The sequence below is a fragment of the Rousettus aegyptiacus genome, unplaced genomic scaffold (genome assembly GCF_014176215.1).
Source record: "Rousettus aegyptiacus isolate mRouAeg1 unplaced genomic scaffold, mRouAeg1.p scaffold_m13_p_17, whole genome shotgun sequence".
NCBI lineage: Eukaryota > Metazoa > Chordata > Mammalia > Chiroptera > Pteropodidae > Rousettus > Rousettus aegyptiacus.
The window spans coordinates 12,508,991-12,533,772 of record NW_023416292.1 but is presented as its reverse complement, the minus strand read 5'-3'; the positions used below and the strand labels follow the sequence as shown (position 1 = coordinate 12,533,772).

The 24,782-nt window shown below is 41.3% G+C and overlaps 1 protein-coding gene and 1 pseudogene across 2 annotated transcripts in view; both read left to right on the top strand.

Annotated features, from left to right (window-relative positions):
- CUNH1orf21 (chromosome unknown C1orf21 homolog) overlaps positions 1-24,782 on the top strand; it is a 187,609-nt gene that overhangs the window by 150,673 nt on the left and 12,154 nt on the right. The window contains exons 4-6 of one of the 2 annotated variants that reach the window (XM_016145606.2): positions 1,737-1,790; positions 8,618-8,694; positions 16,229-16,289. In XM_016145606.2, the coding sequence (XP_016001092.2) occupies positions 1,737-1,790; positions 8,618-8,694; positions 16,229-16,289 (192 nt within the window). The remainder of the gene's footprint in view (positions 1-1,736; positions 1,791-8,617; positions 8,695-16,228; positions 16,290-24,782) is intronic. The other variant, XM_016145607.2, reaches the window with a different exon arrangement.
- Positions 24,259-24,377, top strand: LOC118613003 (annotated as a pseudogene).

Below are 24,782 nucleotides of genomic sequence, written 5' to 3'. Positions count from 1 at the left end.
TGCCTCATGAAGTCGTCGTGAGGATTAAATGATAAAAACTTAATAACAGCTACAACAACGGTAATAATACTCGCCGATGTCTGTTGGGCTCTTTCCACATGGCAGGGCCTGTGCTTGGCGTTTCGTCTGCGCTGACACGGTTTCTGCCACCTCGGAGGGGTGCCGTCGATGACAGCCATTATTTTTCCCCGTTGTTATTATTTCTGCAATTGTAAGAGACCGAAGCATCGAACGCTCTGTGTCTCCATTGTCAGATTGTCGCAGGAGCATCAGTTACATACATACCTATGGCCTCCTGTAATCTCGCATGCGTAATTTACACCTGTGCTCTGCAGCTTTCTCTTCTGTAACAATGACCGCGAGAGGTAGAGCAAGGGGCAAGAGGGAACATGCGTGTAAGCAGCTGTACCAGCACGCATGCGTGTTTTGATTTGTTTTCTTTCCCGCGGCATGTTTTCTACCAAATTGGCTGTTGAACGACCGATACGGCTCTCACCTTTGTGAGATTTTATTTCAGTATCTCATTTGCAAAATAAGATAAAATCGGTAACCGGTGTAGTGAGCTTTACCAGGAAACCATGAGTTTCGGTAAAAGATAGCCTTTAAGTCTTCTGCACATGGTAAGAGTTTCCACTATGGTATGTCATATGCCGGAACATAAGCAGAGTTGTTTCTTTTTTTTTTCTCTCTCTCTTAATTATCCTTCGGAAAAGTGAATGGCACCTTGTATTTGAGTCCCATGGTAAAAGGCGCTCTTGTTATTTTGAACGCAAAGTTTGGGGGGAACACATTAGCCTAAAACACTATCTTCAGTCACTGATCACTTTAGATGCTCATAGAGGTCTTCTAACAGAACCGGTTTTATTTCTAAGTGAGAAAAAGTAATCTAATTGAGTTATTAGTTGTATGTCATCTTATACAGCCTTTGAACAGTTACTTTGAACAATGCTGCAGTAAATGGTGAACGATGTAACGATCACCACTTCTAAATGGGCACTCATGGCTCGGAATCAGATTTCTAAAAGGGCAAATACACAAAAACTCTGACTGTATTTTATTTCAAGCACATTAGTGGTGAAAATGCTATATATGCCTCTGAAACAGTAGAAAACTCAAAAAGTGAGTGACTGTGAAAACGCTGGTGTCGGATGCACCCGAAAAGTTTAAATCGTGTTATGAAATGTGGTTGTGAAAAGAGTAATATTTCTAAATCAATATGAATTTTTACAAAATCGGTGGTTTTAAACATATGTGTAACTAAATTAATATACTATATATAATATACTGTATATAATAAGTAGTCACTGATGGTTTCAAACATATCCCTAAAGGATTATAATTTTAAACTGAGACACATTTCTGAGGATCTGGCCCTGTGTTCAGGCCTGTATGGTTCATTAAAACTCTTAAACATGTACTTTAACATATTTTTCTCTCAGTGCCGGCTCTACTTTTTTTAAGATTTTCACTTAAGTCGAAAGGCAAAGAATGGGGAAACAAGCCAACTTGTTCTCAAGACGTATTTCCTAGTAGGATCTAGAGAGAGTGAGTGGAATGGAGAAAATGAGATCAAATTCTGACACGGTTTTCTGTAATGGTGGACTTAGTAAACTGAGGCTTATCGTATCATTCAATCAACCCCTAATTTGAAAGCCTCCTAATGAGAGAACCTCAGGAAGATCAAGAATGACAGTGGCAGGGGCCATAGGTCATGCCTTCTTACCTTTTCTCCCCAGCTTGATGTCAGGCTGTCCGAGGGGTCCCCGTCCCATCCTGGTCCCACATCAACAGTAAGTGCTTGGCTCACGCGTCTTAGGGAATGAACACCAAGTTTGAGGGGACATGTGGAGAAAGAAATGTGGAAAAGTTTGGGAGCTTTTCTAGAAAGTTCGTGAAGAACTGGAAAGACAAGCAAATGAAGACAGTGGTGGTTACGCACGCCCCGTTAAGCATTTCAGGATCGATTCTGTTTGCATAGATTAGAATAAAGATATTTCTAGCAGCGTATTTCTCCAAAAGGAGAAAGAAAAAGAGAAAAGAATAGTGCTTACTCTTTATTGTCCAAGTACCATATATCACTTTTATTAAAGAGCTTTTTCAACCCAAATGCTTGCTACAACCCACCAGTCTTTTTAGCCCTGAGCTAAAAGCACATCAATGATGGAACAATGCCAGGTTTGATTATCACCTGTCAAGACAGTGTATAGGAATCTAATGACTGACTCCACGTTGTAAAATAATCATCCCCGGACAGAACTGATGCTCCTGTTAGCTAGAGCGGCCTCGGGGCACCTTTAAAACATCGACGTCCCCTCATGGAGTCTGACTTCTGATGGGAGAAGCTGCAAAAGGAATAAAAGGGAGAGTATGGCAGGGAGCTACATTTAGAATTAGCCAGAACTAATCATAGAAGTGAAGGAAGAAATAATGATGAGGAAGTAAATCAGCTCTTTTCCACCAGTCAGAAACTTAAAACTCCTGTATGTGAAACCATAAAAAAATATTTTTAAATACACTTTTAAAAAAATCATAATACATGCAACAGAGAATTTGTTTGTAAATATGTATAGTAATAGGAAAAAATCTTTTTCATACCGAGAGTTCATTTGTGGAAGAATAAAAGATATAGTCACTATTGCTTCTCTTGTCACAGCAAACCCTCTCATTCCTGCTAAGAGACCCCACCCCACCCCCTTACCCAGGGGTCAGCATCTGACAACAGGCAGGGGATTCTTGTAATTGGGGCTAACAAGCAAGACCCTCTCACCTGTTGGGGCCGTGATTGAGTTGGAAGGATTGAATCTGAGGTTGCCACGGGGTCATGAATAAATGAAACCGAGGCGATGGGCTAAGATGAGAACCAGCGAGAAGAGGAGATAGTGCTTGAGCACCTGGATCCAGTCAGGCCTGAAATGAGATTCACGATCGTGAGGTCAGCCAGCCAACTCCAGGTCTTCAGACAGATGTTCTCTCCATATGCACCGCTGCTCTGCCTGGAAGCGTAAGCTTCGTTCCCTTCGAGAGAAACGCGCCTCTGCCCAGCCCTGTTCTTGCATCGGTAGCCATGATACCTCCCTTTGTTGTCCCAGAAAGAAACCTTTCCTTAGAATGTCAACCCACCCATCACGCATACGTAGCAAGGAAGGAAAGATCGTCAGCTAAGCCAAAAACGTGGCTGTCGTTCTCAGCTACAGCTTTTCCTCTTCCGTCTCCTCTGTAGATTGCGCTGACCTCAAATTCTATCAATTCTTATATTGTAATTTAGCATTCGGGGTTTTTTTTTATTTTATTTTTTCTATGACATTTGCGATTGCTCAATAAAGGCAGGGATCTCGTTTGCCTTTTTTCCTTGTCGTTTCTCTCAAAGCCTAGCAAGATGCCCAGGCTGGAGTGAGCACACAGGAATCTTCTCGACAGCTCTCAAATCTCGTCCCTGTTCCCAGAGCAACTATCATATTAACGGGAGCTGTCTTTTATTTCTCGCTCCTTGTCCCAGCAAAGCAGGGACTGCTTTTACCCCCATTTCACAACCGAGGGACCTGAAGCGCAGAGGTCGTGTGGTCTGCTCGGGTCACACGGGCGCGAAGTGGAGAGGCGGCCTGTTTTCTGCTGTGCCGACCCCGCTTGTCTCGGGTCAGCCTTTCGTAGACTCTCTTCTCATTTACTGGCATGGCTTCCTCGTGGCCTCTCTGCTTCCGCCTCTGAAACACAATTCTGACATTTCGCCAGAAGCTACACAAACTCCTTCATTGTTCCTCCTCGTTTCAAAGGGAAATCCAGATGGCCGAGCATGAACCCTTCTCGGCCCGGCCCCTGCCCACCTCACCACCTCATCTCTCGTGTGCCCTCCTGGTACCCCGGGGCTTTCTCTGGCTCTGCCGGGCTCTGCGTGCCTCTCAGTACATGCTACATCCTCGTCTCCCCCTTGCCAAGGTATAACTCCTTTGCTCTAGACCCAGCCCTGCCTGGTTCCTTCTCCAGGAGGCTTCCCTGACCTCCTCCTCTGCGTTAGGTGCCATCCCACATACTTCTCTCCTTTTTAAACGTCTGTCCACTTCTTTAGTGGGTGAGGATTGTATCTCTGATTTCCAAGCTCAGTCTGGCACATAAGTACCGTGAAACACCGCTTTAGGGGGAAGCAGGGGCTGTTAGGTTTCTCTGCTATGGTTTTCCACTGGGTTAGAATGAGCAGAGCCCTTCTGCTAGCCTGTGCTGGGCATGGAGCCGGTGCAAGACATAAACTTAAACTACCGATATAAGGGGTTGTTTTTTATTGCAACATAAACTACCCTTTCCCAACTGAAACAAACATCTTGGGCAAAAATCGAAGATGGTTCTTTGAAATTAATTAATTCTCCGGGTGTGTACATAATATTTCTTTAAAAAACCCGAAGATACGTCGTCACCTTGTTGAAGATATTCTCGATTTGTAATTCTCAGTGGAATTTCTAACTTTATAGTTTGCTTCTTTTAAATTCGTGACATAGTGATTTAATAGCTTTGTTCTGGATTTGTTGGTATACAATTAAATCTGTTCTGAGCAATTCCTTACAATGCTGTTTACCTTTTAAAGAATATTTTAAATGTTTTCAATGAGCCTTGAGAAGCCACTATATGAAAAATATTAGGTGCTTTAAAACTGACTTGCCCCACTTAACATTTGCTTGATATAAAACGATGTACATGGGTGTATTTTAATTTATAGAAAAAGAATTTCCATAATGCTGAGACTTTTTATGCCAGCTTCATCACTACTAAATAATTTCAACAAAACACTAATAATTCTAATAATCTCTTTGAGCAAGTGATTTTAAGGGAGGTGTTGACTTTACGTAACTATAATGATACTGGTGGGCCCAAGTGAACAACCACATCTAGAAGCTTCGTCTTTACCATTTGTCTCCATCCAGAAATTCTCAGCTAATCGCCATCATGCAGAAGACAGAAGATAAAACTTATTTATACTTGAAGGAGGCAGTGTGCTATCTCATGTTACTTACTACTACTTGAGAAACTGCACGTACAACATCATCTTAGAGAGAATACATTCTGTGGGTTATATCCCAAAAGCTGGACCGATCACTCATTGATTTTATAGCTGAATGTGTTCCTATTCTTTAAATATGTGTGCCCCCCCCCACCACCACCAATCTCCTAATTCTACTTAGTAAATAACCTTTTCTAGTGTCCGTGTGCTTTGTGAAATGCAGCAGTTCAAATGTGCACGCGGACGCGGTCCGTGCGTGGAGAGGACCACCTCGAGCATCTCTGTTTGGTGCCTTTGTCTTTCCTCCATGTCGGTCCCTCATTAGCAGCCTCTGGAGCTGCTACTCCGACCTCCACTGCTTTCCTCTCTGCCTCCAGCTTCCTGTGTCCATCAGACCCTGAGATGTCTCTATACTGCTGGGCCCCCCAGAAAAGAAAGTGAGGTTTCTCCCACACTTCCGACCCAGAGCCAGCTCAGGGAGCCTCACTGGGCTGCCACTGCCTAAGTCCCCTGAGACTCAGTGGGACACCACCGGCAAGGATGTGACAGGAAAAAGAAGTGTTATCTCTGGCCAACAGGGAGGTGACGTTTAAGGGAATTTTTTGAAGAAGCTGTCAGTTCCTGTTGGTAGCGTGACATTCCCTTAGAGAGATGCTACCCAGGGATCCGGGAGCAGGAGCATGAATTCGGTTGGTCTGACTGTCACCAGCATCAGAGAAAAGGGAGAGACAGGTCTACTCTAGACACCGACAGGTGTGTTCTGTTCACAAATACACAAAATTATTCCACACGCCAGGAGAAAGTTGTTTGATTTGCTGTTTAAATAAACCCGTCACGACCTGACATCAGTTTACAAACGTTTTTGAAACGTGGAGGTGTTTTTTCAACTGATGGAGCCCCTAAGTGTCGCGCAGCTGACGTGGTTGCTCCTCCGTTGGACCCCTGGATCCCGGGGCTGGGTTTGGAAACTGCTCTGTGGAAAGCCGATGGGGGAATCCAGTGCTTTTCCATTTTCAAAAACATCTTAAATAGGTGACATCTTAAATAGTTCGGTGTAAACTTACCATGTCACATAATCTAGCAATTCCACTCCTAGGAATATCCGCCCAAGAGAAATGAAAATATATGTCCCCACAACGACTCGTATGTGAATGGTCACAGTACTGTTATTCATAACAACTGCTGTCTGGAACAATCCAATGGCCCTCAAGTGATGAACCAATAAACAAAAGCAGTATGTCCTGCATTGGAATATTATTTAGCCATTAAAATAAGTGAAATGCTGAAATTTGCTACAATGTGGATGAACCTCAAAAACGTTAATACTGAGTGGAAAATGCCAGGCACTAAAGGTTATAAATATATATATATATATAAATATTTATATGTATATAGGAATATATATTCCATTTATATGAATCTAGAAAAGGCAAATTCGCAGACAGAAAGCAGACTTGTGGTTTCCCAGACCTACACACGAGAACAGGAAATCACTGCAAACGGATGTGAGGAAATGTTTTGGGATGATAGAACTTTTCTAAAACTGGATTGTGGTGATAATTGCGCAGCTCTATAAATTCATTAAAACCACTTAATCATGCATTAATAATGGGGGAATTTTATAGAATGTAAATTCTACTTTGTTTTTCTCTAACTGGGAAGCCCGAAGCTGCTTTTCCTCCCTTTGGCTTCCTTCCTGCATTTGGCCCTCGCTCTTCCCAGAAGTGCATACCTGTGTGTGCCATCCTGATGGGTCACCTGTTGTCTCACCTGAGTAGGAAGGCTCTGCTCATCCATTGAGTTTCTATTATTTGGAGGAAATTCCTTCTTTGCTTAGCAACCACATGATGTGTTTTTAAGGAAGATTTGGTAGGCAATGTAATTATGAAGGGTACAGTTTAATAAATTGAATATAACCCATACCATTGTATGTCATCTGAATCCTTAAAATTAGAAGCTGCTTACCTGACCCAGCAATGTCTGAAATTGCAATGTGCCATTTAGTTTCAAAGAGTCTGAGAAGTTATGTGACTAGAGAAAAAGTATAAGTTTCTGTCATATTAAATAGGTCCATTTTTAATGCTTAATCTATGTATACAGAAAGTTTAAGGGAGAAAAGTAACTAATTTGGAGGGAACCTATGTCTTTGGTCCAGCAGAGAGACTACATTTGAGCTATTTGTATCTCTAACTGTTAAAAGGAAGTTGATTAATTCTACCAATATTTGGTAAGTGCCTCCCATGAGGTGCCGGGCACTGTGGCCCAGATGGGGCAGGGGGCGTAGGCCCACTCTCCTGGAGTTACTGCATTAGGCTTTCTAGTTGTTCTCTTACCTGCTTTGTAAAAAACAAGGTAGTTCACCTGTTGTTCTCTGACCCCATCAGCAGAGGAAACAATATATAGATCATATTTTTTAAATATCCATGAAAACATCCTTAAATTCAGTGAAAGTAAGGTAAACTTCAAAAGAATCATAATGATTCATTTTTATTTTCTCCTAGAAGATCACAAACAAAATTACATTCTGGTTCGGAATACCAATGTTATACAGATAAGCTCATGTTAAATGATAAATAAAGACCAGGGAATGTAAATCGTTGGAGGTTCATTGACATCAATGGCTTTTGCTGTCCTAAGAGAAATATGGACTTAAAATTCTGAGTTCATTTTGAGACCATCGGGTTTGTGCCATCCCACGTCACTCTGCCTGTGGTCGAGGACGGTGGGTCGGCCCACACGAGTTTTTATGCCTCTCTCTAACCCGGGTCTTTATTGCCACACCTCAGCTTCCTTGAGTGTATACAGTTACCTAAATATTAGTATATATTCTAAACTTAAATTAGTTTAGAATAGTCTTTCATTTCATTTTAAGGGTATGTTTTGTGAGCAAATTATAAAGTATCTCTAATATTTTTAAAAATACAATGTTTGTAAAAATACAGAGCAATAATATTATTAAGATAGGATGATGTGCTTGCTGATATATCAGTATTCTAAGACTCGAGCGATTCTTTCCCATGTGGCTGGTTTACTGGGCATAAGAAATCAGACCAGGCTAACGGCCAAAAAGTGCCTCTTGAATACAGGCTGGTATTGAATTTTATTAATTCAACTGAATTCAATCCCAATATTTGTTGTGGGTGGAGAACAGTTATTTTTAGTCATGTCCTTATCCCTGTTACTGCTAGGTCCTTGCGCAAATTTTATGTCTCGATAACTACTGTTGTCTTGTACAAATAAAACACATTGAAGTCGGTTAACCTGGGCAAGTCAGCAGTGGCTGTGATTGTTCTTCTGCTGCTCTTTTTTGACATTAGAATCTTCTTTTCTTTGATTCTCTCACTATTTTCAATAACTCACCCTAAAAATCAAATATTAGTCGTACTTACTTTTCTCAACAGAGTCATAGTTGTTATAAAGCTATTGCTCTTTTCATGACCATGCTCCCAGTTAAAATGTTTGCCAGCTCTACCCGGACCACGCAACGTCTTTGCAAGGACTTTTATCCTGTGAAGGGACCAACTGTGGAGGGTCCCGAACAAATCTAGTATTTCTGTGATGAAAATTCATGCTGTCGTCGAATCGCTGATTCTCATCCTTTCTTTTAATGTGTATGTTTATGTGTTTCAGGAAAAAAGTGCCAGTTCCAATGCAAGACTTAAAACGAATAAAGAGATTCCGGGATTAGTTCATCAACCCAGAGCCAAGTAAGTTCTGGTTTCTATTTTGTTATATTGTTTTTAAAGCTAAAAATATTTTCAAAGTAAGTTTTATATTGCCTACCAGACAATCAAGACTTGTTATAAAGCTTTAGTAATTGCAACTGGTGTGGTTTGGTCTAACAGAAAATAATAGAGTCCCAAAACAGACCCAGAGTAGACATTGAAATCAGTTAGAAGAAAATTAAGGGGAATATCTTTATGAACATGGGGTAAGGAAATTTTTTGAATAAGTCACAAAAGATGTAGATCATAAGGAAAATGATTAATTATTATGATGATATTAAAATTAAGAACTTCTGTTTATCGAATATGCTAAAGGGGAGAGTAAAAAGCCACAAAGTAATGGAATGATTTTCAATGCACATAATTGAAAATAGTCGGATTTCCAGAATACATGAAGTGATTCTACAAATCACTAAGACAGACAGAGAACGCATAGAAAAACAGATTAAAGACATGAACAACCATTTGGCTGAAGAGGAAACATGAATGGTAACTGTATATGAACAAAAGCCAGTTCATGCCACAAGATAAGCAAAAATTTAGAAATCTGACAGTACAAAAGGTTGACCAGCATTTGGAACAAAGGCACCCTTAACCCCTGCTGGTGGGAATATACACTGGTACAAATGCTTCGAAAACTAATTTGTATTATCTAGTAAAATTGTCCCTACATAGACCTTCTCCCCAACAAACTTCACTCTCAGATACATATCCTAGCGAAACTCTAAGGCATGTGTGCCAGCAGAAGTATCCATAGCAGCCTGCTTTTATGAGCTTTTGAAGCTCTTGAAGGTAAAACACAAGTGTCCCTCAAAAATATAACGGCTATCAAAAATACGGCACATTCTTATGGTAAAAATACTGCCTATCTGTGGAAACGAATGGTCTGTAGCTACACATATCAAGATGGAATCTCATGAACGTAAGGTTGTGGTGGTAAAGTCAGGAGTGGTACCTGCCTACCTGGAGCTTTATTCATATAAAGTTGAAAAATAGGCAGAACTTAGCGATATTACATATATGTTTGTATGTATGTATATGGTAAAGTAATAAAGACAACCAAGAAAATGAAAAGGCGTTAAATTCAGTGTAGGGGTTCTTTCTGATTGAATGGAAGATGATGGGACCGTGGGTTCTGTTCTTTAACCCATTTCCCATTTAGAAAAAAAATAAGTGTAACTTGCTGCCAGCTTTAACTTAATTTGACATAGACACTCTCTTTGAGGCTGAAGGAAATCTGACTTGTTTTCAGTATGACAATGAAATATAAAAACTGTTCTTAGAGTTTTTTCTAAACAGAACTTGTCTCTTATCCTAATGTAACAGAAATGTATATAATGATAAACTATTAAATAATTTTTTTCGTGTGGTAAATTTGAAAGCACGGAACCACACAAAGCGGATCAAGGATTTGACATTTTCGGCGATCGAGAATTACTGTATTTTGTAAATAGAAATACCACTACTAAAAACAGAATGCTATAGATAGGACGATGTCATTTATTTCCAAAGACTATCGATATACTACAGCAATGTTAAAATAGTAATAAAATGAGATATTTTGTGGCAAACTTTGGGGGTAAGGTTAGGACTAGAATCTGTGAGTTATCTCGGCATGAACATGGCATCCACCTCCAGCAAGGGTTCTTGGGGCGAACGGGAAATGAATTAATCTGAGTGGTGATTACATGGGTGTCCCTTTAATTATTACTATTCAAAAACATGCAAATACCATGTTTTCTTTTCCATGTGTTATGTTTTTCACAATTAAAAAGTTAAAAGAGAATAATGAATAGTTTTCTAGATTGTTCTACCTTGGTAATAAAACGATATGCACTTTGTGTGACTTTGAAGCTACCTCTCCTTTCTTCGAAGAGGCTATGTTTTCCCAGAGGCTCCAAGTTATCGTATTCCCCCGAAATATGAATAAATTCCCCGGGGGTCCTGATCATATTAGTACATTTGAACAGCCCCCCCCCCACTCCCTCAATAAATGGGACCATTCCGTATATGTATGTAATTGTAGCCCCACGAGTCAAAATCATAAGCAGAGGAAGTTGTATTATCTCTGGTTCCTCCCAGGAAATTGAGACAAAAATAACCTAGTTCATAATCCCTTTAACCTGGCCCAGGGCCTGTGGCATTGCGACAGCCATGGCTCCTGTACTATGGAAGTCAGGACTCGTCACGGGGTGGTGCATGAGCTCAAAGAGTTCATGTTTTTAATTTCAAAGAAAAGGAGACATTTTAAAATCCACTTACCATGTGCAAGGTCGGTCTAATGGCACAACCGGATTTTGTACCGCGGATGAGTAGACCACTGTGATAACAGCCTCCCTTGTTTTTTCAGTGGTGCCATCAGCCTTTGAGAAGTGCCGTTTTTTAAGTGTTTCCCTTATCTCCGAGTTCTAAGGCGAGACTGGGTTAAGGAGGATTTCTTTTTTCCCTTTAGAGCAAATGGTTATTTAACTTCTTCACACTAAAACGGCACGCTTGCAATCTGGCATGGGCTGAAGTTCTCGGAGAAGCTGATTAAATTGGCTCATGTGTGTACATTAAAATTATGAAGAAAATCCTCTGTTTCCCACACAGCAGCATGCTCGTGTGTGTGTGTGTGTGTGTATGCATATGTGTGTGTGTGTGCGCGCATGTGTGTTCTAAACTATGAGTCAGAACGTGGGGTTCCTGGAATTCAACTAAGAAACCTTCCTAGAGGGCCAAGAAGAGTTTACTTTTCCTACTCGCTGACATATAGGATCAAGGAGACTCTTATTTATTGTGCATTTGTATCAAATAAGATAATGAGTTTCTTTTCTCATGAATGGAAGGACAGTCTTATACCAAATAATGGCAGACTGATTAATAATAAAGGCAGATAATCCTCACTTCTTCATTTGATGCAACGCATAGAGCACATTCTTATCGACTTTGTGATCTCAGGCAAGTGACTAATGTCGTTGAGTTTCAGTTTTCTCAGAGAAAAACAGAGGTGAGCACCCTGTCTTACGGCCTGGAGATTAAATGAAATAACATGTGCCCAGTGCTTATCACAGCACCTGGCGCTTGGTATGAACCTTAGTAATTAGAAACCACCCAAATGCCCTTTAACAGGAAATTAGGTAAACAAACGACACTATATTCACACAATGGAATATTAAAGTTAATATTAAATGAGTTCATTTAAAGTTAATATTTAAATTAGTTTAAATCGATGCACTGCAGCAATTCACAACGCTGGATGGACCTTAGCAAAATAACACCAGAAGAAATGAGCAAGCCCTGACAGATGATATAGAACATCATGCACTCTTATGTTAAGTTGAAAACAACTAAAATAAATCAGTTGCACGGGAGGAAGGTAAGGTAGCTCTAGGTCGTTGTCATGGTCATTAGCTCTTAGTAAGTGTGTGTCATGTGTGAGGATTAGAATTAACCCTACTTCCCTGAGGTCCAGTGGAAAAATAATGATGATCATGAAGAAATAGCTGTGTTCAGGCCAAGATTTGCCAGGAACCCACTGAGTAATTGGATTTCATCTTTGCAGGTGACCTCTTAGAGCATGAAGACCTTGCCTTCCTCATACTCTTGTGGTTTAAGTTTTGATTATCTGGAAGCTTTATTTTTTAAGTCACTAAACATGAAAGCCATGGATCTTTCAGCTCTAAAGCTCATCTTATCTCCCTCACGTTCATTTGCTTGCTCGTCATTCGGATTCCATTGTGCTATCACCCCTTGTCTCATGAAGCCGAGAAGTCGCAGGAAGAAGAGCCTCTGCTGGCTCTGGGTTCAGTCGCGATAGCTCGGCCAGCACCAGCTGGGGGTCCCAAGAAGTGCACTGGGGTTTCCAAGGTTGAGTCGTACTTATTAGAGAGAAACAGGAATTACTGACATTGTTAAGCTTTTATAAAAGATCTTTGGATCTAAGTAATCTCAGCCATCAAGTCTTTGTAATTTATGAGCGAAATCATAAACAATTCAATCATCCCTTTCTAACATCTTGAGGAAAGATGGGAGGCCAGCATGCTTTCCTTCCTCCTCGCTCCCCACTCACCACCATCAAGTTGTGCATCGGAAAGCGTTTTAGAACCGAGTCATTACCCAGGGACTGTTTCCCACAGTGCAGTTTATAGTCCCGATTAAAAACTAGTATTAAACCAGTGTTGGTACAGTCTCCACATAAGAAGAGGACAGACATTTACATTTATCTAGGTGGGAGTCAGTTGATAGGGGGTAATTTATTTCACCTGAGTAAAAATTCTGTGTCTGTCCCTGTCGGAGAGATTTCGGAGCTTCTCTTTGAGACAGACCCTTGGAGAGCAGCCTCATGATCTCAGGTACATCGTACCTAAGATGATGCGCAGGTAACAGGGACCTCGTGTGGGCATTCGCCACATCTGGATGTGTCTGCCACTCTTCCAGGACCACTGGAGTTTATCTGATAAGCTGATTTAGTGCATCGGGGTTGGATCATAAATAACTCAGACTTTTTCGTCTAACACAGTCTATGTACTGTACAAGATAGCGAACCAGTCTGGTGGGTGACTCTTCTTGGTAGGTTTTTAATTGAGGCAGAGGCAGGCAGGCGTGTTGAAACTCTCTGAGACAAAGAAACATCAGTCAGCGTTTCTGTATCAGAGGAGTGTGATTATGGAGATGTACCTGACTGAAGGCCAGTTGCCTACGTTTGGTTAGAATTGTTTCTCCAAGGGCACGTGAGAAAAGGAAAATGGTTGTTTACTTGCTAACGATTGTATTCTCTACTCCAGAGTCAGGTAAATATTTAGTTCCAGATTCAGGTGGGGCTGAAAATACACTGGCTTATCGAATTAATTCTGGGTTGGGTGACTTTTGTTCAGTTTGTTTTAATCAAGAGATACTTTTTTTTTTAATGGTTAGGAAAGATGTGGTAAAACTACACAAAATCGAAACCACTGTTCTTGCTTTACCGTATATGTAGCCTGAGCTCATCACCATCACCTTTGGTCCCAAGCTCCTGATATGGACCTGTGAGCCTGGGCCTCCTCGATCACAGGGGTGGCAGACATATTTACTTAAGGCTTCCCCTCCGGTTTGCCTGACGTGCGTACGTATGAGTGCTAACCTCACGTCCCTGTTTTCATGTTGCTGTATTCAGTGAAGGAGTTAGTGGACCTTAGTAACAGTCATAGAATGGCCAGGGAAGGGACCTCAGAGACCAGCCCGCCGGTTTTACAGACGAGGAATCGGAGGCTTATACCTCCCCCCTGCTAACGCACTGGGCTACCTCTGTGCAGGGTCATGAATCACATAAATTTGAATAGAGATCACTTGGTCAGTTAATTAAACATTTATTGCCCTCCTGTTACACGCAGGGTGATATATGCTAGGAACTCCAACCTACATGTTTCCACGATGAACATCAAATCCTAAAAATGCCATTTTCATGACGTCTTTTGGCATTTTCTAGAAACTAATATGTGTGTGTGTGTGTGTGTGTGTGTATTCTATAATGATAAGTATAGATAGATAAATCTATAGATATAGATAATAGATACAGATACAGATATAGGTACAGATATAGATATAGGTGATGATAGAGATAGAGACGAGAGAGAGAGAGAGAGAGAGCGAGAGCGATAGAGATAGAGAGACCTTCCCTGTCTAGGACCCAGAGCTGTTCAGCAACCTTATCTGCCGAGAGCTTGGCCGAGAACAGAAAGGACGCCCCAAAAACGTCGGAGCAGCCACAGTGGGTGCCAGGACATCCATGTTCCCCACTCAGGAGAAACCGCACCCCCCCACCCCCAGCTCTCCCTCGGAGCCTGTCTACATCACTTTGGATACGACTCTAATAAACTCGGCTGTGCCGTTTCCACGCGTGGAGTAGAAGCAGCCGCTGGGAAGGAAACCGAAAGAGGGCTCGCCTCCTCTGACAAGAGGAAAGGAGGGGAAAACTCAAAAGCAGGCAGAGACCGAAAGCCTGATAGTTCCGGCCTTTTTGCTTGAGAAGGGCCAGCTCTCCCTGTCTGCGAGGCTCGGGGGCCGTCTCAGAGCAGTGTTGGGACTGAAGGTCGTGGACGTGGCCGCTAGTTGCTAAGTGAAAGCTGGGTCGTGTTTGTGCGAGATCCTCCGTAAATGAGTATACAGTGTAGAAGACTTGCAACCACAGTGGCTCAGCTGAAAAATACGTGTGGCACTTAAAGATGTAAAACCACGAGGAATCTGGGAAAACTCAGCTGTGCATAAAGGCTTTTCCGTCCAGCCAGAGAGGAGACCGTTTAACATGTTCTCATCGTCCCAGATGCTGCCCTGCTCTTCGAGCCTGCAGTGAGACAGGGCCCGCTTCTGAAACAGAGCGTTTGCTTTCTTTCAATGAGCCTGTAAAGGACGGCAAAAAATTACACGATGTGTGTCCAAGTCCTTTATAGCTGCGAAAGCTGATTGCTAGTTTATTGTTTTCCTTTTGTACCAGCGCTAATGCCACTGTGCTCCCAGATTTTAAATCTCGATTTAACACGTGGAAAAACCTCGGCCCCATTGTCTGTCGCAGGAGGTCTAAAGGCTTTGGGGTCCCTCGTGCCCCACATTCTGTGGCCCCTAAAGGATGAGGCATAATGCTGAGGGGTGCGTCAGGTAGGCGCCTCGCCACACCTGGACGTGAAGGGGAGAAGCTGCCCCAGAGCGAGGTCCCTGCTCCACCCGCAGCCACGTCAACCAGGAGGCACCCACGGCCGGCGACACGAACGCTGTGAGGTGTATCCGTCACCCCAGCGCCCCGAGCCTCCTTGGAACACGCACAGCTGTTTGCTGCGTAGAAACTACGGTCGTTAAAACCGTCTTGCCACCAGGGTCCCTGCCTCCTCGCAGCCTTTGCAGCCGTGTTCTTCTCTGTTCTCCGCGCCTTCTAAGGGACCACGTCCGTCTCACTGCGTGTGCCGCTGCATGGCGCAGGCCTGCTTCCCGACTTAGTCCCACGCCCTGGTGGAATTCCAGTCCCAGAGAGGTGCATTTGCTACTGCCAGTGCAGAAGGTGTTTAGGGCCAATGTCAGGTTCTCAGCTCGTTTGCTGCCGGCCGACACCCATCAGTCAGCTGAATAGCAGGCTGATACTGACAGCCTTCGTAAACTACACCTTTCCATATAATAACTAGGATATATATATATATATATATTTTTTACAGTTACACACAGGGTTGAACTATGGCCTGTGCTGCTTGCCTATGCTGTTTTTAAAATCACAAATGGCTATCTGAAGAAAAAATGTGGCATGCACCTCCCAGAAACATCACTGTAAATAACATGCGCTTCAAAAGGAAATTGTATGTCTTAAATCGTAAGCCCTGATAAACTATTATGAAATGCATTTGTGAGATTACTGTAATAGCATTTATCCTTGCTATGACTTCAGAGTATTTCAGTGGAAAAGTCTGCAATAAATAAATGTCTGTCCCAAAGTTTAGGGACTCGGCATTTTTATTGAGAGAGCCAGGTTTAAGAAAAAAATGAAATATGCCCTTAACTACTCTTTGTTTTTCAGCATGCACATCTCTGAGAGCCAACAAGAATTCTTCAGAATGCTGGATGAAAAAATTGAAAAGGTAAGAAGTAAAATTAAGTGCATGTTGCAAGGGAACCAATCTAATTGCCTTGTGATTTAAGTAACTGTATTTCCAGTTTCTGTTACAAAGTTATTAGCTTCTTTTCTTTTTTATCCTTTCTTTAAATTTTATTTTATCATAAGTTTCAAGTATATAGAACATTGGTTAGACATTTATACAGTTTATAAAACGATCCCCCTAATTGCTCTTTCTCTCCTCTGGCTCTCCGCCGAGCCACTGCATTAATGCTGACTGCATGCCCTCTGCCGTGCTCCCCGTCCCCGTGATCATCTATCAACTACTCATTTGTACTTCTTTAACCCTTCACCCCTTTCTCCCAATCCTCCAACCCCACTCCCCTCTGGCCATTATAGGATTGCCCTCTCTATTTGTGAGTCTGTTTTTTATTAGTTTTTTTTTTCTTTTTTATTCTTTAGATTTCACAAAGCTATTCTTGTAAGGGGAGTAGAGGTTTAAAACCAAAGTACCCCCTACACCAAAATAAATAAATAAATAAATAACGTGGCTCTGAGAATATTTATGTATATTAGAGCTTCGCAGGACCCAGGGCTATCACTGGTCATTAATTAAAGTGTGTAAAGCTAGATAGAGACTAGCGAGAACATTTGTCTGCACTCAGTGCCCTGCTCTGACCTCAGACTGCGAGCAAGGAGTCACCTGCCAAAACTTATCAGATGCCTACTGAATGCCTGACACTGCTCTGGGTTTGTTACAAACATCACTTGCCTGTTGCGATCAATACCTGTCTCAAGGTAATGGCCGTGAGACATGTATTATCTGCATTTTACAGACAAGGAAACTGAGGCTCAGAATGCTCGAGTGATTTACCCAGAGTTGCCACACTAATAATAATAATAATAGTTCCCCTTCTCTGTGGCTCCAAAGCAGTCTCCAAGTTGCTTTTCTAGGAATGTGTGGATTTTGCATTAACGGTAAAATACAAAGTTGATCCATGTGGATATTGAATTTAGGATCTTAGAGTGCAGTATGCTAGTCAACTGAGTGAAATATGGATTACTGTAACAATTACAGGTGTACGTACTTGTAGAATTTCAATTCATCACTGCAGAGGGGTGAGTTTTAACTATTAAAGTTATAAATCTGAGTGTTATCCTTTGAAAGCTTTAGTCGGAAAAAAATAAAATCGTAAATTCAGAACATATCACTGGTTAAGGCATCATATTGAAAATTTTTTTAATTTTCATTTTTTTGTGGTCCGTTTATCTGAGCATTTCTTCATGCATTTCTAAATTATGGTATCCATCACTCAATGGCAGATAATGAAGGAGGTCTTAAATTCATCGGTATTTCAACAGCAGTCCCCACTCTATGGAGGACCCACTGAAAGAATAATTCTGTAATCTCCTAATGCATCATCGAAAGACCAGCAGATATCACCAATGTGAAAAACAGAGATAGGTAATGAATTAAAATGGTAGTTCAGTACTCCATGACTATGCATACTCATTTAGAAGTGTAATATTTTTATTTTTAGTGAAATTTTGGCTTATGCATGACTTTTTAGAGGGAAAATTTCATCCAGGAGTAATTACCAAGTTTCACATATTGGTTCAAAAGCTGTTCAAATTGCTGATAGCATTTTGTTTTAGTAAAGAGAAGCATAAAAAGAAATATTTTGTTCCCACTGTATTGGTGAAGATCTTTACTTTCTCAGTCAGTTTGTTTAGATTTTTGTTCCTCTGCTAGCTTTTTGGCAATAAAAAGATCTGCTTAGTAGTCAGAGGTAGTCTGTAAAAATTGAAACCTGAATCGTAAGTTATCTTTTAAACAACATTTATAAACCTTGACATGGCATTTAAGATGATCTAATCCTTTTCCAGTGTGTTTTCATAAGTGAAATTCTACCTGTTTTTACTCAAAACTGAAATTCGTTGTTCCCATCAGACACTGGATTTTTTTGGGAGGGTGGGGGGGGGGTCCAGAGTGTAGATCATGATATGTTTTACACAACAAAAGCAAAGCTTCTAACTCGATCATTTATTAGATGGGAATTTCCCTGGACACAGGACATTCGTAGATTCAGCATAAACAGTCTTCCTACTATTGAAAACATTTATGCATTTTGTTCTAAGAGCTGTTGTTGAATCTGTGACATGCACCCAGTTACAGATTTCTAGAGGAATTTTCTCTCTTCTCAGAACCAAGCTTTTCTGCTTCTCTAAAGTTCATTCTTCTAAATACTGTGAATATACTATCCTATGTATCACTTAAACATTGATCCTCCAAAAATTAAAATGTTCCTTCTTAATATATGTGTTTGGCTTGATGTAATCTTCACCGCAGTTTATATAACCAAAATTAGAAGTTGGAGTCTTACAAATTATTTTCCTGATTTTTTACCATTGCTGAACATTCCTTTGGTCCAAGTTAACATGAGGACAACTGTAAACACAACTCAGATCTATTCTTTAGGTTTTATAGGGTTGATTTACAAAATGATTAAACTCGAGTGTCCTGCTAAAAATTGGAGTCATTCTGAGAGGCCTTGAGTTTTGAGATTTAATCTTTCTAAGAAATATCCATGAATTTCTTTTTTCTTCCTTAAATTGATATGAAGCAAAATTGACTGAACTCCTGGAGATTTAAACCCACCCTTCCTTGATTTATCCATTGTATTTATTGAATGCCTATACAATATGATTTGAATTTATCTTTCAACTCTTCTCCTGATACCAAAAGAAATTTCTGCTCTGTCTTTCTCAAGATAGATACAGAAAATAAAATTTAAAAATTCTTAAAAATAGATATAAAAGTACTATTAGTATGAAGAAACTAGGACTTTTAGATGGTTAAATATTTGTAGTGAAACTTAATTTGGACTACCCGACCTTAATTCAGAGACTGTCACAGTGCTGAACTAGCTACAGCTAACCTTTACACCACAGATGGACCAGCAGAAAAGCAAGAAGCAGAAATGCTTTTAAATTTTTTTATTATTATTATTTAGCACTTACTGAGTACCAGATATTATGCTAGCGGCTCAGGATAGAAAAATCGATAGGCAATATGGGATACAAAATAAGTTGGAAACAGCTCCTTTGTCTGAGGTGTTCAATTTTAAAAGCGGATTTCTTTAAGAATGTAATTATTTTACCGATGGAGGAGTCAGTCCTTCCTCCGTCACCCCCTGTCTGCCATTGTCACTGTGAGACAGGTCCTCCTGCCTTGAACATAAGCGGACGGCCGGGGCACTGAGCTGCATCTGCGGGTGAACTCGGGAGAGCTTTTATCAGATCAATGAGAGTTCAAAAGAGCCCATTTGATTTGCTTTTGCTTTTCCTCTCGGGGAGTAAAAACCCTGTGAGACAATGGGAGCGTCTCACTTATTTTTACCTGATTGTTTTTCGCTCAGGTACCTCACCACTCTTCCATGGGAGTCTGTCATCGCTGTGCCTGACGATTCACAGGCTCGCGAACCTTATATGAAGTGGCGACATTTAGCTAATTTTGCAGCTTAAAGAAAATGATAATTTACTACAGAGCGAGATAATGATTTAAACTCTGTTTTCAGAGGAAAAACAAGGTATCTAGATTATTAAAACTTGGCCCCATAGAGGAGTTTCTGAATATGGTCCCAAGATATGCTTTCTACTGTACACTGGACCTGACTTGTAAAAAACAGAAAAAGTAAATACATTTTTTAAACATCTGTGATATTAGGATCTTCTCTAGGCAAAAACGGGGATTTATATATTGCTTTATGGGGATAAGAACAGCTGACTACCAAGGAGGCTTTCACCCTCTTAAAAAAACAACTCTGAATATTAAATAAAGAATATCTCAGTTCAATGTCATTTGCATTTGGTTAGTTTTTCTCATTCAAGACTTAAGCTTCGTGGGGCCACGGGCATCTTTTTTGGAATCTTGAAAAGTTATAGACTCTCCCTATAAAAATGCACATGATATCATATACACAAAATTCTTGAGCAAAATGTCAGGGTTTTATAATTCCCTGAAGCCTGTCCTTGGGCCCCAGGCAAAGAACTTGAGGATTTCTTTAGGATGTATCTCATTAATGTGTTTCTTCTCAGATCTATGGCCCAACTAACTGACCCATGAGCCTCTCCAGCAACCTTATTTATATACGTCTGACTTTAAAGAAGGTCAGGAGACTGAAGGGAGAGAAGTCCATGCAAACCCATTCTGCCTCCTTTGTTACTTCCCTTTCTTCTTCTCCCCTAAAAAGCTCATAGTACTTTACCCCAAGGATGAGCCATCAGCATGCCTACTATATCATCTCCCATATTCCTCTATGATTTTGAGACTTCGCTTCTGTTGATTAGAATTATTCAATGTGACGCTTTGAGGAAACGTCTGAGAAAGAGCAGTGTGTGGATTTGAATCAGCTGGTTTTAAAAGATGGTTGTTTATCTTAGAAAATGTTTGGGTTTCTGAAGTGCCCTGAGTTCCTTGGTCCCAGAACTGACCTAGTTGGTGAGCGAGATCACGGTAGGTCTGCAGTTACAAATTTATTCAAGGGCTTCTTCTCTTAATATTATGTCAGACCATCTGAACCATATTATGAATCAGGGTGTCAGAGATCAGAAGGTGTTTACTTTTCATCTGGGGAAGAGAGTGCCTTGCGTGTGATTATAAACTATGATGTTTGGTTCTGTATATAAACTATGCCTGTAGTAGACTGTTTAACCTCAGAATTGCCGTAGAATTAAATATCATGTTTGACAGATGTAGCCACTGGTAAGTTTTACTTTCCGGTGGGTTTAAAGGCCTCTTCATTGCATGCTAGCGATTAAAAAACATGGGACTGTTGTGTCTAATCCTAAAGAATGTCGCACGGCATAAAGAATGTGTGCAGAGGAAATCATAGCATGTCCCTCCCGCCCAGCTTATCACTTTCAGTAACAGCTGAGGTCCTCAACACCGGTGGAGAGATGCCCTTACTGACATGTTTATTTGGGAAGTGGGCTCAGCTGCCAGAATCATCCCATTAAACAATTTCTTGCTTCGTGGTAAACATGGCACAGTCTTGCTGTTGCTAATAACCGTACCCTTCCCGGGTCTCCTTTCCCATCATCCCCCTGCCTTGCCTACTCTCTCTCTCCTGTGTAGTCCTCTTCTCATCTGTCGACCGAATGAAAGCTGTGATTATAAGGGTAAGGATGCGACAGGGTCCCGTTTTGCTTTTCTCCCTGTTGCATAGCTTAATGCAGTGACTTCTCATAGTCGCGATGGTGACGCTGGTGTAGGAACCACTGGTAAAGCGTGCGCACACTCAGCTTTAAGGGTCTTAGTGTTCCCGTGTAGCTAATCCTAACAGGTGATGCAGCCAAGGTGACGAGCGCAAAGGAAATGCAACGCCCTCGGTCTCTGCTCGCTTTCTTTCTTCCGGAGGGCTCGCTTTTCAGAGCATTCATGAAGTTCTACCGGTCTGGCTCTTTAGGGGACAGCAGAGAAGAGTTCAGGTTCCAGAACAGTGTAGTACACGCGCGCCATGTAAGAACCATTCTTCTGAGTGAGGTGTGGCCGACGGTGCTCCGACCTCCACAGCAGCCTGTGTGGCTCCATCGGTGGATGGTGTTGTTTTGCCATGGGTGCAAACACTTGAGCGAGGGAAGGCCACCTAAGGTACCACCCAGAGCAGAGAGGCGGTGATGTCGATGTGTGTGTGTCATTCAGCTCTCCTTCCCATCCTCTTGCCGGGCTCTCCTTTTCCCTTCTTCTCCGTGGCCCTCGCGTTTGGCAGCCATGAGCATCTCTGTTTTAGTCCTACAGAGATCGCTGGGGAAGAGAGAGGGTGGCAACCTCCCTAACGGTTGCTTCGTTATTTAAGAATCTCTACAAGGACTTGAAGCATTAAACAGGCAGTGTCCTAAGGATAAGAATTGGGTCCCATTTGTCTTTTTGTCCCCAGAACCTAGCACAGGGCTGGGACATGCAGTTTCTGAATCAACTAGTTGAATGAATGAATGAATGAATGAATGGTACAAATAAGACCACTGGGCTGAGCAGATTCCCGGAGGAGAGGGCTCGGCGTGATAGCTGGTGCTCCTGGTGAAGAGCAGCAGAGCAGGTACGCAGCAGGTGCCCAGCCGAGAAATCGACGCGTGAGTCGGGGAGAGGGAGGCAGCGCGGAACTGGGCCGAAGCCAAGGGCCAGATCCAGTAGTTGCTGTGTGACCCCAGGCTAATTGGTTAGCCTTTCTGGTCCTCAGTTCCCTCACAAAAAAAAAAAAAAAATGTGGATACTAAGTAATAGTAAGCCGTCTGGGAAATTAAAGAAAATTCACCGTAGAGCCTCTAGCAGTGTTTGGTATGTGATACGTGCTCTGTGCTTGGTAGCTTTTATTCTGCTTGAAGTTGCCCGTATCCATATCATCTAGGCCATTTATAGAGATGTGGGAGAATTCGAAGGGGAAGTAAAGACCGAAACTGAAAATGCAGAACTTCCCAGCTTGAGTCTTGCTTGAGCAAGTGCCTTTCCGATGTACAGATGTCTCCTTGTAAGGAGAATATTAGAATGGGATACTTTCCGGTGCGTTGGCCCACCTCCCTCCTGTGTGGTATAAACATGTTAAGGATCTGGATTTGGGTGAGCATTTATAGAGCCATTAAATAACCTGTGCTGGCTTTGGAGCTGTGATTACGGAATGAGTCAGTGAGTCAGTCTATGAGCCTGGTATATAGCTGAATCCCTACATTTTTTTTTCCTGTTTAGAGGGTTCATGTTTAGGGGGTTTTTCAAATCCTGCTTTTACACATCTTCACTAATACCAGCCTCAAAATGCTTGTAACGACAAAAACAGCACAAAGTTAGGAAAAGGAATCCCCCTAAAATCATTAAAATGGTAAGACTGACTTCTTTGATTCATCCAACAAGCTTAACTGAAATGTGTCCTCTGCACCCAGAAACAAAGAATTAGGATAATAAGAAATTGGGAAATTGGGTCCTTGCCTTTTGGGAGCTTCTAATGTAGAAGTATAAGATTTTGACTTGTGAGGAACTTCGAAGGGTATCTTGTCCAATTTACCCCCCAATTTTTTATTGAGATAATTAGTTGTTCTGTTTGCTTTACCCTCGACTTTTTAAATTCCCCCTAAACAGACCCTCTGTAGCAAAGAATGAAACATGCCCGTTTCTATCAGTTAGGAAGGGATTATGAAGCATATTATGTTCAGTACATTCCTTCAAGAATTTATTCTGCGATATCTTGTGGTTTGTGGGACACTTATTCCTCCCTTTGAAATTCTCTTGAGTGGAGACATACACTGCTCCATCCCTAGAGAAAGCACACACTTCTAGACTGCTCTCGCTTTAATCCCTTTTTTGCTAAATAGATTCAAAAGAGGATACCAAAGTCCTTTAAACTCATATTCTCAAACTTTGGTGGTTTGAGGATGTTGAATCATATTCTGCCTCCCTTTTGAAAATAGACACAGGAGCCAGATGAGTATCGTGGGTCAGTATCCACCTTATTAATGAACCTCGTCATTCCCAAAGGCAGAGCTTCCAATAGATTAGTTTGGAATATATTCGCAACAGCTAAAACATCAAAAAGATCTGTAGCCAGAATATATAAAGGAGTCCTGTTAATGCGAACCAATAAAAACCATCAATGAAGCTTATGGGTCTGTATCATTGAAATTCTCTTTATGTATGCAATAGTTTACTGAAGCATTCTGAGTTCAAAAGCAAAAATAAAAGAAAAAGGAAACCACTGCAAGCAACCTGAGTGTCTGCCACTAGATGAATGAATAAATAATCCTCTGTTTTCCTACAGTACAATATTGTGCAGCAGTTAAAAGAAATGAACCAGGCATTATATAGCCACAATTATAGGTCTCAAATCATATTATCAGATGAATAGAGGAATATGCAGAATGACAAAGATTGTTTGTGACAATGCAAATTAAAAAGCACAAAAATAGCATACATTGTTTGTAGATAGACATTCAGTAAATACTTATTAAGCTATGGCCATGCCACCCTGAAGAAGCCCGATCCTGTCTGATCTCTGAAGCTAAGCAGGGTCGGGCCTGGATAGTACTCGAATGGGAGACCACCTAGGAAGACCAGGTGCTGTAGGCATAAAAATGAAAAAATAAGGGATTGTAAAACTGACAAGGTCCTTGCAATCTGTGAGGTCAACCAAGGGTTGCCTTGCCTGAAATAAATATATATATTTATTAAGTACCAGGTATATTAGGCACTGATATATAGATACTACACACACACACACACACATAAATATATACACACACTAGTATAGTATGTTATTACATGATATATTTATAAATGATATCTGTTATATATTAAACATTCATACACACATCATTTTTTTGACATAGTACGAATATGATATGAATATTGAAGTATCAGAAATATGCTAGAGGACACATACCAAACCCATGACCGCCATCAGGCCTGGGGACTGCATGGTAGTTTCATTTCTTAGAGGGGAGGGCGGTGGCTAGAAGTAAACGTTGCGAAATA